At 50.2% G+C, this 14363-nt stretch overlaps 5 protein-coding genes across 5 annotated transcripts; 1 reads left to right on the forward strand and 4 right to left on the reverse strand.

Moving 5' to 3' along the window:
- Positions 1–582: 582 nt before the first annotated feature.
- On the reverse strand, positions 583–2266 carry GMORB2_7233 (L-lactate dehydrogenase (cytochrome); the record flags this gene model as incomplete). Its single annotated transcript, XM_035469198.1, is given in 8 exon segments — positions 583–604; positions 624–910; positions 965–1057; positions 1126–1374; positions 1444–1521; positions 1585–1796; positions 1857–2116; positions 2196–2266. 8 exon segments carry the CDS (start codon positions 2264–2266, stop codon positions 583–585), a joined length of 1272 nt encoding a protein of 423 aa, XP_035320893.1.
- A 2552-nt stretch (positions 2267–4818) lies between these two features.
- GMORB2_7234 (iron transport multicopper oxidase) lies at positions 4819–6719 on the reverse strand (the record flags this gene model as incomplete). The annotated part of the gene is made up of 3 exons (XM_035469199.1): positions 4819–5536; positions 5585–6300; positions 6360–6719. 3 exons carry the CDS (start codon positions 6717–6719, stop codon positions 4819–4821), a joined length of 1794 nt encoding a protein of 597 aa, XP_035320894.1.
- Positions 6720–7192: 473 nt separating this feature from the next.
- Positions 7193–8451, forward strand: GMORB2_7235 (high-affinity iron transporter; the record flags this gene model as incomplete). Its single annotated transcript, XM_035469200.1, has 5 exons — positions 7193–7217; positions 7276–7400; positions 7458–7909; positions 7968–8166; positions 8224–8451. 5 exons carry the CDS (start codon positions 7193–7195, stop codon positions 8449–8451), a joined length of 1029 nt encoding a protein of 342 aa, XP_035320895.1.
- Positions 8452–8853: 402 nt separating this feature from the next.
- On the reverse strand, positions 8854–10725 carry GMORB2_7236 (polyamine oxidase; the record flags this gene model as incomplete). Its single annotated transcript, XM_035469201.1, has 6 exons — positions 8854–9851; positions 9903–10155; positions 10213–10277; positions 10353–10455; positions 10517–10547; positions 10604–10725. The coding sequence occupies 6 exons, from the start codon at positions 10723–10725 to the stop codon at positions 8854–8856; spliced, it is 1572 nt and encodes a 523-aa protein (XP_035320896.1).
- A 1322-nt stretch (positions 10726–12047) lies between these two features.
- On the reverse strand, positions 12048–13646 carry GMORB2_7237 (Amino acid permease; the record flags this gene model as incomplete). Its single annotated transcript, XM_035469202.1, has 1 exon — positions 12048–13646. One exon carries the CDS (start codon positions 13644–13646, stop codon positions 12048–12050), a length of 1599 nt encoding a protein of 532 aa, XP_035320897.1.
- Between the last annotated feature and the right edge of the window lie 717 nt (positions 13647–14363).

Consider the following 14363-nt stretch of genomic DNA (forward strand, 5'->3'; position numbering starts at 1 on the left):
ATTTTAATCCCCCTATCTAGATATATAGGTCGAGAGTTTATATAGGAAAAAAACCATTTTAATATTAAAATGCGCGGATCTAGGATGTTAGGGTGATTCGTGGCGATTATTATTAAATCGGTATAATCGCGTGTAAGTGAGGGTGTCGATAAGTAAGAAAATGTGGGGTGCACGTGAAGGTCGCATAACGGGTCGTAATAGTTAGGCATACTTATTCTTTTACTACAATCTTTATATTTTAATTTTTTATATATTTTTCTTATAATTTATAGAGTATATCTATATACCTATTTTAACCCCTCTATTAGGATATATAGGGCTAGAGTTTATATAGGAAAAAACCTATTTGAATAATAAAATGCGCGGATCTAGTATGTTAGACGTAACGAAAAATTGATATATATGAAACAATATTGAACACCACGTCGACGCCCTTCCCTAATTATCCACATACGGCGGCCGATTCGCACCAACCCAAGGGCCTGCTGGGCCAACCATACTGGGTTTAAGATCCTTGATCGTGTTGGCACCGACATTACGCATCGTGTTGGTTATTTCTTCTTGCAGTACTATGGTTGTATATTAGTACATGATGCAATGTTTTCTGTTCGGTAGCTGAGCACCTATTGGTGTAGTCAATGTCAATATGAAATCGGGGTAGGTACATACTTTCAAGTGCTCTAGAAACACCTTCCTCGCCATGCGTGCCGTTCGCATACATAAAAGGACGTCCAAGTCCCACCGCCTTCGCACCGAGGGCCAGTGCCTTCACCACGTCGGCACCAGAGCGAATGCCACCATCGACCATGACGTCTATTTGGCTGAATAGATGGGGCTGGTGGACACGTAGCTCATAGAGTATATCAATCGGTGCGGGCGCATAGTCGGCCTGTCGGCCTCCGTGGTTTGACTAGGAAAGTATTAGACATCTCTTTCCGTATCGATATTTCAGGCTATAACGTACCAAGATCACACCCTCTACGCCATGGTTGACGCAGAGCTGAACATCTTCGACGGACTGAACCCCCTTAACTATTATGGGAAGTTTGGTGATGCCCTTCAGATCGGTCAGAGCTGCATTTCGACTTACGACGAGCGGTTTCTAGTGTTGAATGTGTCGCTTACCCTGATAAAGTCAATATCTCCCCAGGTCAGGTTCCAGTCCTGGTATCCGGAGATGCTCTCGGAGACGCTCTTCTGTTTTGGCCCGTCGTCATTTTTCTTAGGGGGTGAGGCTTCTAGTTTGGCTCGAACGTCCATCGTTCGCTTCGTCTGCCTCATGACGTCGACAGTAAAGACGATAGCCTTGGCGCCGAGGCGTTCAGCCTTTTGGATGACCTGTTCGGACTGTTTCCTGTCTTTGTTCAAGTAAACCTTGAAGGCTCAGATAGGTCAGAAGAGAGCCTACCCAGTCGCTGTTGGATGTCTTGTTTTGGTTCTCACCTGGTAGAACAAGGGCTGGTGGTCATCTGTTCTAGACTCGAAGATCTCTTCCAGACTACAGCTGGCATTTGCAGAGATCTACCACATTCGATGTTATTGTTTGTTGACCTGATTGTTCACCCGAATCTCCTAAAGACTTACAATTTGAACAACACCCGCTGTTCCGGCCGCCCTAGTCAGATTGACCTCGCCCAACGGATGGCCGAGCTTCGCCATGGCAGCCGGCGAGATAACGACAGGCATTGACACTGGAATCCCAACAATAGACGTCTCCATATCTCCGTGTGACATGTCGCGCAGGATGCGTGGCCGAAAGAAGTATCTCTTATACGCATTCGCGTTCTCGTGAAATGCTAAGAGAAATGTGTTTTAGCCGCTGCACACCTTGGAGTACATTGAATGCTACGACTTACTGGCTTCTTGATCCGATGCGCTCCGGTAGTACGCCCATGCCGCTTTTCCCAGAGTTCGCTCGGCCCAGAACTCAAAGTCGCTGAGTAAGAGCATCGCATCAGCTGTTGGCATTTCGTCTCGAGCGTCTATCCGCGCAGCATCCTCTTCAGACAGATCCTCTTCCTCGGCCGGAAGGGTCGTCATGTCAACAGGCCCTACGCAGTACTCTTCCGGAAGTGAGCTCAGGGCATCTGGCGCGTGGAGCATGGAGAATAAACGACTGCGTGCGGTCACAACTTTTGGTTAGTCTTCAATAAAAGAAAGAAATAAAAAAGCCAACATCCAATCAATATACGAACCTGACGTCTTTCCCGGCCTCTGCTAATATGGCATTAGCTCCCCCGGGATGACGTGCGAGGAAATCCGTCATGTCGTAGACCATTCCCTTTCTTATTCATTAGAAACTGTCCTCCTTCTGTTCATTCGTTGTTTATAAGGCTAGGAATCGGGGAGAGGGGGGGGGGGGGATTTTAGGCTCACATCAATAACTACCCAGCAGTCGTCCGCATCTTTATGCTTCTGAACTTCGTCAAAGGGAATCGTCCTGTTCTCGGCCTTTGTGTCGGGAGTACTCGCGACATTGTGGAAAGCTGTTGGAGTCGCCCATAATCCTGACGCGGTTGCCGTACCCTGTAGTTGCAATTGTTAAATTACCGTCGTATCATTCGGCATGAGTCATTGCCCAATTCGACGTACCAGTAGTAGTGCGGCTGCAACTGCCAATACCACGTCGTTACCTTGTATCCGTGGTCTGTCGCGGTTTTCTCGTATATGTGAAGAGCCTGTCCTCGTCGATCGGTGAGTGCTGAGACTCTGCCTTCCAATCCCAACCGGGCGTGTTGATTTCGATTGCCGTAGCAGCATCGAAGGGAGAGGCAGTCGGCCGAAGATTCTGCGCACGGGGGACATTGTTGGGCTTTTAGCAGTTCGTCACAGCGCTCGCTCTGGTATGCAGAGTAAATGGAGGGAAAGAAGTTGTGATTGCGGGATTGCCTCTTATTTCAAATACTCATCGGATGAACACTGGCCGAGGCCACATGGAGGTTGATCCATAAAGAGCTATCATTCGGCGACCATTACCACTTTCAGCCCCGGGATCCACTACAGGCCACCCCGGATCAGCAACTGGGCTCAATCTACGAGTAGCTCTAGATGGGGCCGCCGCAGCTGCATACATGTGTCCGGTAGGTTTTGCCGTCGGTAGGCATGCAGTTGAGATACCATGACATTAGAGGGCAAAAAGACTCAGCTTATAATGAGGCGAATGCTAAGGGGACCCTTTGACCATACTTGCGATCCTTGGCGGTAATCGTTGTCAGTTGGAAGAAATAACACAGAGCGGCCGATTCGCTTGATCGTTGCCTGTCTCTATCTTCTCCCAAGACCCGACTGATACTGTCTATCGTCCATCCTTTCATACCGTAAAGCTTGCCGATGAATTCTACAAGCATCCGTATTGTGATAGAGGGGGGGGGGATCTTGAGAGACCTCAATTAGTAGCAGCCTCAGCCAACCATGTTGTGCAGATCTTGTTAGTAATATTGACAAGGAAAATATGTCAGCAGTATTGGCCTGGCTTGACTGGTACTGTGTACATGGTATTCTCCTGATGTGTCTGACTAGTGGATATTTTCTACGTGTATATTCTTCTGGCATACCCCAAAGTGACCTACTAGTCAACCCTTTAAACGTGAGCCGTATACCTGTTTGAATCAAGATGGCATACTGGGAAAGTCTTGAATAAGCGGCTGTCTACTGGGATATTGAAAACGTAGCCACCTAGTAATAGGTCTTATATCCCGTAGCTACTACACTATGGACCTGGTTCAGGCAAACATTATCTAGCTTTTCTTAATACGAGAGTCGAGATGAAGTCAAGTACGGGTGACGGTGGTATGGTCGGCCGATACAAAATGAGTTGAAGCGTTGGACGAAGTTATGTACGGAGTACTCACTCGTGTCTGTAATATTACCCCAATGTCCCCCTATTTGTTGATATGCCGAGGATATGTGGACTGGCAATACAGGCTTTGGGGGCATTGCGTACTTTTGTCCGGGTTCTGGAACAAACATTGTCCGAAAAATCGATGCTTCAGGGGACGGTGACATTCCATTTTGCTCCCTACACTTATTTGTGTAGAGGAAATCATAGTCCCATTCTTTTACTCCACCCAATACAACAATGTCTTTAAAAACAGCCCGTGTCGACCCTAAGATGTGGCTTGCGGGCGGTTTTAGCGTGATGATGCCGGTAGCGCGATGTGATGATACTGCCTATATCGAATATCCTAACGACACTTGCCATGTGGCAAGATGGGTTTTTCCTACGGCGCCCTCTACCTAGAAATTGCGGCGAGGCAATCCCACTTCGGCTCGGTGCTTGAGAAGTTGAGATGCGAGGTCGCTACATCTATATGGATGAACTGCATTGCCCGGATATACCCTAATATTTCAGTCTAACATAAACAGAGGATTTTACATTTAGCGAAAACGGTGAGACTAAGACATCTATATCATGTAGGTGGAGAGATATGATCCTGAGACTCATGCATACATCGAGCCTATCTTTGTGTCATGTTTGCAGTCACGATGCTATCCTGGGTCGTCGTGGTTCCTACTTGGTAAATGTTGTGTCGGCAGCAAGACCAAATGTGCTGGAAAGTGGACTGTAGCCACCGCCATGGACATGTCTACCTGGACCGGCGGTGGTCATTGTTACTGATACTAGTATCACAAAATCCATAACGAAGATCTCGAGGTGCACATTACCATTTGCAGTTTGGCAGGTAAACGGGGGTTTGATGTGTGAGTTATGCTCTATCTTTATACCTTTGAGATTTATTTCGTTACTCGCTATTGCTATCCAATTGAGATCGTGATTCCGCATCGTCTTCGCTCCATTCGGGATCAAATGCGCTGTACCTATGACGGTGAAAATTGAGGATATGTTAGCAGGCTGATCTCGCCATTGAGAATTCGAAACAGGACTAACCAGTAAAGCATCGTCAATCCCATAATGGCAGCTACACTGCTGAAAAACATGGCAATGTACCCCTTGGGAGTAAAACCGGCCGGAAGGGGCTTCGGAGGCTTGTTTTGTCCGCTCATGTCAAAGACATCCTTCGTGTTACCTGCCGCGTTTCCGACCGTAGGTACCCCGGCGGCGTGGCAAATATCAAAGTGAGCTTTCGGTATATCCAGTTTCTGTAGCATCTCGGGAGCTTCCACGAAAGTGGCAACCAGACCTTGGTCCATGTGCCACTCGATATGACAATGGAACAGCCAGATTCCGGGATTGTCGGACCGAAAGCGTAGGACGATGTTGCCGTTCGGTTCAACGTATACCGTGTCTCGGCGAACTGGAGCCCGGGAAATGGAAACGATGTCACCTTTGAAAGCACCAGCATCTGGTTCCGACCGATGCACTAGCTGGAAGTTGTGACCGTGCAGGTGGAAAGGGTGTTTCCCATCATCTTCATTATTGAGGACAATCTCAATGACTTGGCCGTGTTCAAGAATGTGGGGGATGGTATACAATCCATACGGGCGCGGATCCGAGGCATTCTCGGTACCGACACTTAATGCAGTATACAGCGATGGGACCTTGGGCGCGACGTATGTGACGTCGCTGAAGAAGGCACTATAGAGAGGTCAGAAGTATCCAGTCTCATCGTGATTGTTCACGTACTAATTTGCTCCATCACCTAGGTTTTCCATGGTAACGTCGAGTTGTATCGTGTGGTCAACGTGGTCAAGAATCTCCAATCCATCGTAGGGGACCAGGTCAAAATCATCAAAGGAGTCGAGCTCGTCAGGGAATGACGCCGGAGAGAGCGGCTCTGCGTCGTCATATACTAGCCAACCGGTGACGTTTGGGTTGAAGTCTTCGGGGATAATGTCAAACAGTTCCTGGTCCATAGCGGAAATAATGGGGAAATTTTCCGAGTCGCTGTTTTTGGTCGTCAAGAGAACGCTGTACCGTTGGGCTGGTGTGATATAAAGCCTGTCGGCATATGCCTCCTCCGTCCAGACACCATCAACCTCGACGATACGCATCTGATGTCCCTCAAACCAGAGATAATGCGCAGCAAATGCCCCCATGTTGACAATCCGGACCAAGTATGTTTTGCCAGGCAGAACTTTGACTTGAAGTCCTTGAGTGTCATTCATGAGTGCGGCTTGCGGTACAGGCTCCGCACCAGTAGGGTTCTCAACATTTATGAAGTCCTTGATGAGATCCTTCATGGGCCTGTGATACCAGTCGGACAAGGTGAGGATGATCTCGTCGTCATAGCTATCCTCATAGGGACCATCTGGGTCTTGGATGACAATCGGGCCTCGAAGGCCGTCCGGATATTGACCATCGTTGTGCGCGTGGTACCAGTATGTCCCGGGTCGTTGGAGCTTCCCAAAAAAAAGTTCAGCATTTTAACGCCACGCGATATATTGGTACAACTACGAACCTGAATCTCGTATGTGAATACTTCCCCAGGTGGCACGGCACACTGTGTCACTCCCACTGCGCCATCCATGTGAGTAGTCCCATTTTGAGGAAATCCGTGAAAATGCAAGCTCGTGCTGGCGTCACCAAGATCATTGCGTAGAGTCAGCGACAGGTGATCGCCAACAGCACCTGTGATGAGCGGTGGTGGCCATTGTCCATTGACGCCAATCGTAGGTCGATCAAAGGCTCCGTCAGGATTGGCTGTAACCCAACCGACCGTGAAGTTGTGGACAATCGTCTTCGAGTTAACTGGGGCCGCTGGAAATAAACCCCCTAGCAACAAGGCTGGGGTGATGGATTTAAGTGAGAACCTGGCCATTTCCGGTCAGAATGGTTGCCGTCGTCGCAGTCGACTGGAGTGAGGCGCACAACCACTTCGGTGTTGAGATGAATGGCACCTAAAACCCTCACAGCGACGAGGCTCGTTGACCTCGTGATTGTGGAATTATCGTCGTCTCCGGTTGCGGATTGCGGAGTAATTATGTGAGAACTTCTTCAAAGCAGGGCAGGGCGCGACGATTTAATTCGCTGATATCACCTGAATATTTGCGATGGCCCCTCTTTTACTTTCTTATCTGATCTGCTGCCAAGTCTCACTTTTTGGCCGAGCCGCGTTTCGGATATCCGGCCCATTTGAATCCAACCCTCCTCACGCTGGCCGTTTCGGTACCTGAACCGATATTCCCTCAAAGAAAAAAAAACACTCCAAACCCGGAACGAATTCCCAGCGGCCTAACATACGCATCTATTCATATACCACACTGCCTTGCCACAAGGGGCTTACGAGCCAAGATGCACGACCTATTTTCAATGCCAGGTAACGCCACTCATTAGCCCTTGATTGAAGTCTTCCAAACCACTCATTCCGCTTCCAGTTTTCTTCATCAGCTTCCGTGAAGCTTTGGAAGCAGGCATCATCGTCTCGGTTCTCCTGGCAATGCTGGATAAATCAGATAGCCTCGGCAGCGATTCGAGATTGCGAAATGCGCTGACCCGTCAGGTTTGAAGCCATACCTGTCCGTGGATCACACTTCAACGTCTGACGGCGCATGTCTAGGTCTGGCTGGGTACCATATCAGGTGCCGCGCTTTGCTTTGGAGCAGGAGCCGTCATCGTCATCGGATTCCGCGGTCTTGTCGAAGAGACTATGGGCAGTGCCGAGGACATTTGGGAGGGTGTCTTCTCTCTCTTGGCCTCTCTCATCATCACCGTCATGGGTGCCGTCTTTCTCCGCGTCGGCAAGTTTGAAAAGGCATGGCGTTCGAAGTTATCCAGGGCCGTGGAGGCTGAGAGGACCACGGACACATCCGGTTCTCTCTTTGGGCAAATTTCTAACGCGGGAAACAAATACGCCCTGTTTATCCTACCTTTCATCACCATTCTCAGGGAGGGCTTCGAGGCCGTCATCTTCATCGCAGGCGTCATCGCCACCTCCCCAGCCTCATCTATTCCGCTGTCAGTAATAGCTGGCACGGTCGTTGGCATCTTCATTAGCTTCTTCATCTACAAGTATGTCCCATGTCCACCCCTTCTGCACATTGACGCCACGTGCTCACACCTTATACAGGGGGAGGAGTGTTACTTCTGTGCAGAATTTCTTACTACTGCCGACGTGCTTACTTTATCTGATTGCTGCCGGCCTCTTCTCAAAGGGAGTGTGGCACCTGGAAGCGCATCAATGGAACAAGATAGTGGGTGGTGATGCAGCAGAACTTGGGTCAGGACCTGGGTCGTACGACATCCGCAACAGCGTGTGGCATGTGAATGTAAGTTTGCCGATTGTCATCCACCATCAGACTCGCTTATTAATTCTGGCGATTCAGTGCTGCAACCCCGACCTTGAAGGCGGCGGATTTTGGGGAATTTTCAATGCGGTCCTAGGTTGGCAGAACTCGGCGACAGTAGGTTCCGTCGTATCTTACAACGTCTACTGGGTAGTCGTTGCCTCAGCCTTTTACTTGAAGATTCGTAGCGACCGCAGAAAGTCCAGGTTCACTGCGGCTCCAGGAAGCGTTCGTGAGCCTCTCCTGGTAAACAACGAGAGCAGTTGATTGCGGCACAATATCAACCTCGGCCGCTGTCCAGGAGAGTTATCGGTATCACAAACAAATCATAAAGTATGCCACGGCTACTTTCTGCCATGTGTTAAACTTATCATCACGATACGAGGTCACGAACGCTCGATGCATGTCGTTTCTTCCCTCTTTATGCGCAGTCTTCATGGGGCCAGACATGATCGGAACCAACACTCGACCGTCGGTTAGGGCTACCCAGAAATCGCCCGACAGTACAATGAACAAGTCTCATCATGATTGAGGGTGCAAGTAGAGATACTCTCTTTATTACCTTGTTAGGCATAGATAACACACCACCTCCTCCCCATCCTATTCTATTCTCAACGGCAGAGTCTTTCAAGATAATGCCAGTGCATACTTACGTATCCTCTGAGGGGATCAGTATGATAGACTGTCTAGCGGCCAACCGTTATCGACATTATAATGATCTAGAGGCGTTGTCCCCTGAAGATCGGGGTAATGAACCCGGGTACCACACTGATTCTCGCCCGCGTAGACCTCAACGCATTCGTTCTTCAGAAGTCCAGACACCTGCATGCCAGCTTCGCGGCCTTCAAACCAAGCTCCGTGCAAAAAGCCAAAATATCCAGCGCTGGTAGCCTCTCCAGCAAACCACAGTCTGTCAACGTTGGCTCGCAGGTTGGCGTGCATCTCGAGGGTGGTACCTATAGGCCAGTTGGCGTAGCTTCCGTGAGCCCATGGCGTCTTGGTCCAGCGCGGGTAGTTGAATGCCGTCGGTTGCGGGATTTCCTTGTCGGGGAACATCTTGCGTAGCGCCTCCAGCCCCTCCTCCATAGCCTCTTCGTCTGACATCTGTTCCAGTCTGTAGGATTCATCATTGAAGACGGTAGCAAAAATTATGTTGGACCCCGGCATGAATCCCTGCGGCGTAAGCGGCTGCCAGAGAGACCAGTGACCACGCTTCTCGGGCGAGGCATATAGGAGATACTGAGTCTCTTCGGGCCAGAATGTCTCGTTGAACTGGTAGAAGACCTTGGTGTAGGTGCCCATGTCGAACCCGTAGATGGACTCCTCTTTCCACTTCGGTAGCTCCGGCTCAAAGGAGACGTCCTTGTTCTGGAGAACGCCAAGTGAGAATGTGCAGATGGCATATGCGGCAGTCACGCAGCCCCCCTCGTCATCGAAGATGGTCACCCCATCGCTTGAGTACTTAATGTTATTAATCTTGGTGTTGAGCAGGAGCCTCTCATCGTCCTTCTTGAGAAAGGTGCCCGCTTCGCCCTCAATAATAGCACTGTATCCCCGCGGATCAATGACGAGGTTGTTGGCGTCGCTGAACTGGCTGAAGGTGAGGTTGTCGTTTGCCGTGCCGAAAATCATGGACGATTCGTCGGGCGGATAGGCCGACTCAAAGTCTACCAACCGTCAGTCGATTGGAACCAAACGCATCATCAGGCCTTACTCACCCCAGTTCCATAGCTCGGCCGCTTGGGCTTCCATGTCAGAATGCTCAGGGTTCCATCCCGCCATGGCAAGCCCAGAGCGCGCGCTGCGGTCTTGGATATTCTCAGTGAGCATGTGGCCCGCCTCGAGTGTCATCTCTTGGATAGCCTCGTAGCATTCGTCTACAAGATGACTGTAGTCGGCATATCCAGAGGCATTGTAGGTCAGGATTGAATCATAATCCGAATACACAGTCTTCAGGTCGTATTTCTTGGCCTAAAATCCTGTCAGCGCTTGGTTTCATAGCACCACAAAGGAGAATCTTCCGCTAACAAATGTCCAGACGGGATTTTCTGCGCCATCGGGGGTACCCAACCCTTGCACCTTGGAAACGTTAGCTGACGGTCAAAAGAATAGCGAATGGTGAAATAAGCCTACCCAATTGGCCCCTAGTTCTATTATATATGGCGAACCGTCCTCTCGTTGTCCGAATTCAGTGCTCTTGACACGGCCTCCAACGCGATCCTGGTATTCGAGTATTAGGAAATCCGAGATGGATGCATTGTGCAGTGCTTGCTGGATCTGGTGTTAGCCCTCGCTTTCTGTCTAAGGTTGAAAAACATTGAATGGAACTCACTGCCGCTGAGATACCGGCCATGCCACCTCCTCTAAAACCTAGTCAATTACACGCCGTCATAGCACATTTCCTTTTCGGGTAACTTACAGTATAGCGACGGTCGTCTTTTTGCAGGTTCCCTCATCCCTCTGCTGACGTGCCACACCTGCGATAACGCCATCACAGAACGCTGCGATGGCAGCCGCCTTGAACATTGAAAAGGTGCGCATTTCGGATTGTGCGTGGTGCCCAGGTGCCCAGGTTACCGAGAAAGCTGAAGTCTTCCGGGACCAAAGCAGCTTCTCATGCGATCCTTTTACATCTCGATTGGAACCACTATAGGAGTGGGGAAGCGGCTGTCTTGATTCCAACCTCTTATCTGATTCACTCACTCTCTTGTACGAGGATCTGCCAGGAAGATGCAAGGGAGGGTTTCTTACTGCATTCGGCATGGTGCCTTAAAGAAGGCCGGCCGGATATCCCGTACAGGTTCCTAAATTCGACCTTTTATTGACGCGTATGACACACTGTCTCACAGAGCAGCTTTCCGCTGGTCAAATAGCACATTGAATCTTGAGCTTGGAGGTACAATTGACTCAGTGCAGCGCCTGATCATTTGAATCACATCCCCTATAGGAATATCGCATACATCAACTGGCAATGCATTCACAGAGTCAGAGCCTTTGGGATAAAGAGGGACAAGTGCCGGCACTTTTGGGACTTGTCTGCATGCAGGTGTCAAAAGATAAAGCCAGAATAGATACCGGTGGAGACGGTGTGGGGACAGATTCAATGGTACGATTACTCCGTACGCGTCGTTTGATAAACAATGGCATGCATGTAATGATCCTCAAAGCCACGAAATGCCGGAGGATGCATGCTGCCTCCTCATCCTCATTTGGCCATTATCGACCTTCGGACTCCCAGCTGTATTCTAGGGACGTGAGAGTATAGCATCCAGTGGCACTAGCAAATACTGTACATCATCCAACATGTAGCATAAACAGAAATCCGCGAAAGAAAGGAAAAGGTACTACCCCCGCGCCTTTCCGGGGCCTGCTTCAACTTTGAAAGGCACCCAGTGGGCTAGGCCAGCGCAATATTATGTCTTGTTCTAGGTAGATTTACCTTGCTGTATTGATGTGGTGATAATTTCCCATGCAAACCTGCGTTATATGCATGGTCATGAGGAAGACTCCGTTGCTCAGAGCCATGCGGTAGATGCAGTCATCCATACATAATTCTTCCTGCAGACTGCACCGCATTATACAGTATTGGTTTTCTTGCAATTGTCTGTGTCTCATAGCCTTTGTTAATGGAAAAATCCACTCAGCAAGAACCGGGAAATGGCGGTAGATACATAACTTAGGCGCATTGAATAGTTATTCTCTTCTAGCCCAATGTCCTTCATAGTCGTGAATAATGCTCGCTTCAATTCATAACTCTCTATGGGTATATTCTCCGTCTACGTTTCAGTGTATCTAAACCAGAAACTCGTGATTTCACCAAGTATGACGTTGCAGGCGTCGGCCAAGCCTTAGATTTGCATCGCCTATTGTTCCTTGTAAGCCTCCACAGAAACACCCGGGCTTCCCGTTGTACCAGGACCCTTGTAGTTCTTCCGCGCACCGAAGAACCACCACAGAGCAAAAAGGATTGTGAAAGCACCCCAGATCAGTGACGAGTAGTTCATCGACTGGGCGTCTGTAGGCAGGGAGTACGGGAAGCAGTAGATTACGAACCACACCACCATGTACACACAAGCAATGGAGTTGACAACGACGCCAACCCAGCCACGCATGCGGAATGGGCCGTACTCAATGTTCTTGCGGCCGGTAAGAAGATTCGGCAAGATTGCAGCCAGATATGAGCTTGTCGATGTAAGCACGTAACTGCCAACAAGGGCATTAAAGGCTGTTGCGCTTCCCACATAGATGACTCCGAGGATGGTAGCAAGCACGCCAGACACGACCGTGGACCAGAGCGGCATATGCAGCCTATCATCCACGCGACCCAGGACTTTCGGGAAAGGCGTAGCACCGTCACGAGCCAATGCCCAAAGTGCACGGCCAGTACAAGTATATTCTCCAATGACACTGAAGGCCATGCAGATCATGACGAGGGACAGTAGGCCTGTCGCGCCAGCAGCGGACCCCGTTGCCTGGCGATAGATGTCTGCGATGGGGTACGAAGACTCGAAAAGCCCGTCGTAGTCGCTGATGGCATACATGATGGCGATGAGGTAGGAGAATCCGGTGACGAAGCCGATCCCATACTGCATGAGCATGGCGAGCGGGATGTTGCGTTGAGGGTTGGGAATCTCCTCGGCAAGGTGTGTTACAACGTCGGTGGCGCCCACGCCAAATGCGCCGTTGAGCATGCCCGTCACGAACACGAAGCCGTCTGGGTACCCGATGTCGGCAGTCCAGTCGGACCAGACGAATGCCGACGAGGCATGGGGCGCACGGCCACCGCGACCGGGCATGACGGCGACAACGACGATGCTGATGAAGAAGCCTGAAATAATGGCAATCAACCCGGCATTGTTCAAGAGCGGAACGATACGGTTGCCGAAGCAAACAACCGCGCAGGCCGTCCAAGTCGACAAGGCATATGCAACAAAGACATGCCAATTCTCGACAACGAAGCTGGGGTGGTTGATGGCATACATCTGCACCACGGTATTTGCAAAGATGGACGTCATGCTAGACAGTCCGGTCACGAAGGCCAGGTAGTTCCACCAGCCGGCAAAGAAGCCGATCGTGCGGCCCTTTTCCACACCAGGGGTGACCGAGGCCCAGTGATAGACTCCTGCCGCGGAGGGGATGGCGCTGGCAAGCTCGGCTATGCTCGCAGCAACATTCCAGTAGAAGAAGGAGACGACGAGGAACTCGTACAGAACGCCAGGGGGTCCTCCATTGAAGATGGCGACAAGGATAGACCCGCCAATGGCCGGCCAGACATTTCCAGTTGTAAGGCCCAGTCCAGCAAGGGACACGAGGCCAAAATTTCGCTCGAGTTCCTGGACGTGGCCCGACGCATTGACGTGGGCGGCGTCTGTCGTTCCATGGTGGATATCAGGAGCCGCGCCGATGACACGGGGCTTGCCCCCCGATTCCGATGCCACCTTTTCGATATCGGTTCTTTTCATGGTTTCATTTGTCTCTGTGCAACCGGACTTTCTGGCTAGCCTGTCTTCGAGGGGGACGATGTTATTTATATGGTCTTTTAGACGAAGCTAGGACGCGGGGAAGCCATCTGCATCCAGGGTGCCCGTTTGGGAAGCTGACTCCGCTTTCGGCTCCCCTGGGGCTCTCGAAAATTACCTGGAAACCCCCGTTATCAGACCAATTGGGAAGCATTTGATCGAGTAATGACATGCGCAGATCTATTAGACATGGAGTGAGGGTGGAGTTGTTGGAGATAGTGAGATAGTGGAAGGTCCACTTGCTGCCGCCGGCCAATACCTGGGCTCACAGACCATGCCACTATCATCATTCAAGTAATGCGATGAAGTAGCAACCGTGGTGCAGTCCGGTTACCTATCATGCGATATAAGGCGAACAAGTAATGTATCTTAGGAATTGCAATCCGGATCTCGATACGGAGAATTGGAATACTCGTATGATTTGCATGTGAGAAAAAAACGGCACAAGGCACTTTTCAGAGGTATGGGGGAGTGCCTACAAGGAGAGTGTAGATGTATCATGCCCTGAGCAGATAATGTGATAATCGTAACCCTGAAAATTACCGGTCAGGGCGATGGCGATGCGAGAGTTTCCACCCCGAATAAGTAACAACGTCGGCAAGCGGCAATCAACGGTTAGTATTCCGTCTGACTGCCGAATGATCCAACACAACTCGTACG

The sequence above is a fragment of the Geosmithia morbida genome (assembly GCF_012550715.1).
Source record: "Geosmithia morbida isolate 1262 chromosome Unknown scaffold_8, whole genome shotgun sequence".
NCBI lineage: Eukaryota > Fungi > Ascomycota > Sordariomycetes > Hypocreales > Bionectriaceae > Geosmithia > Geosmithia morbida.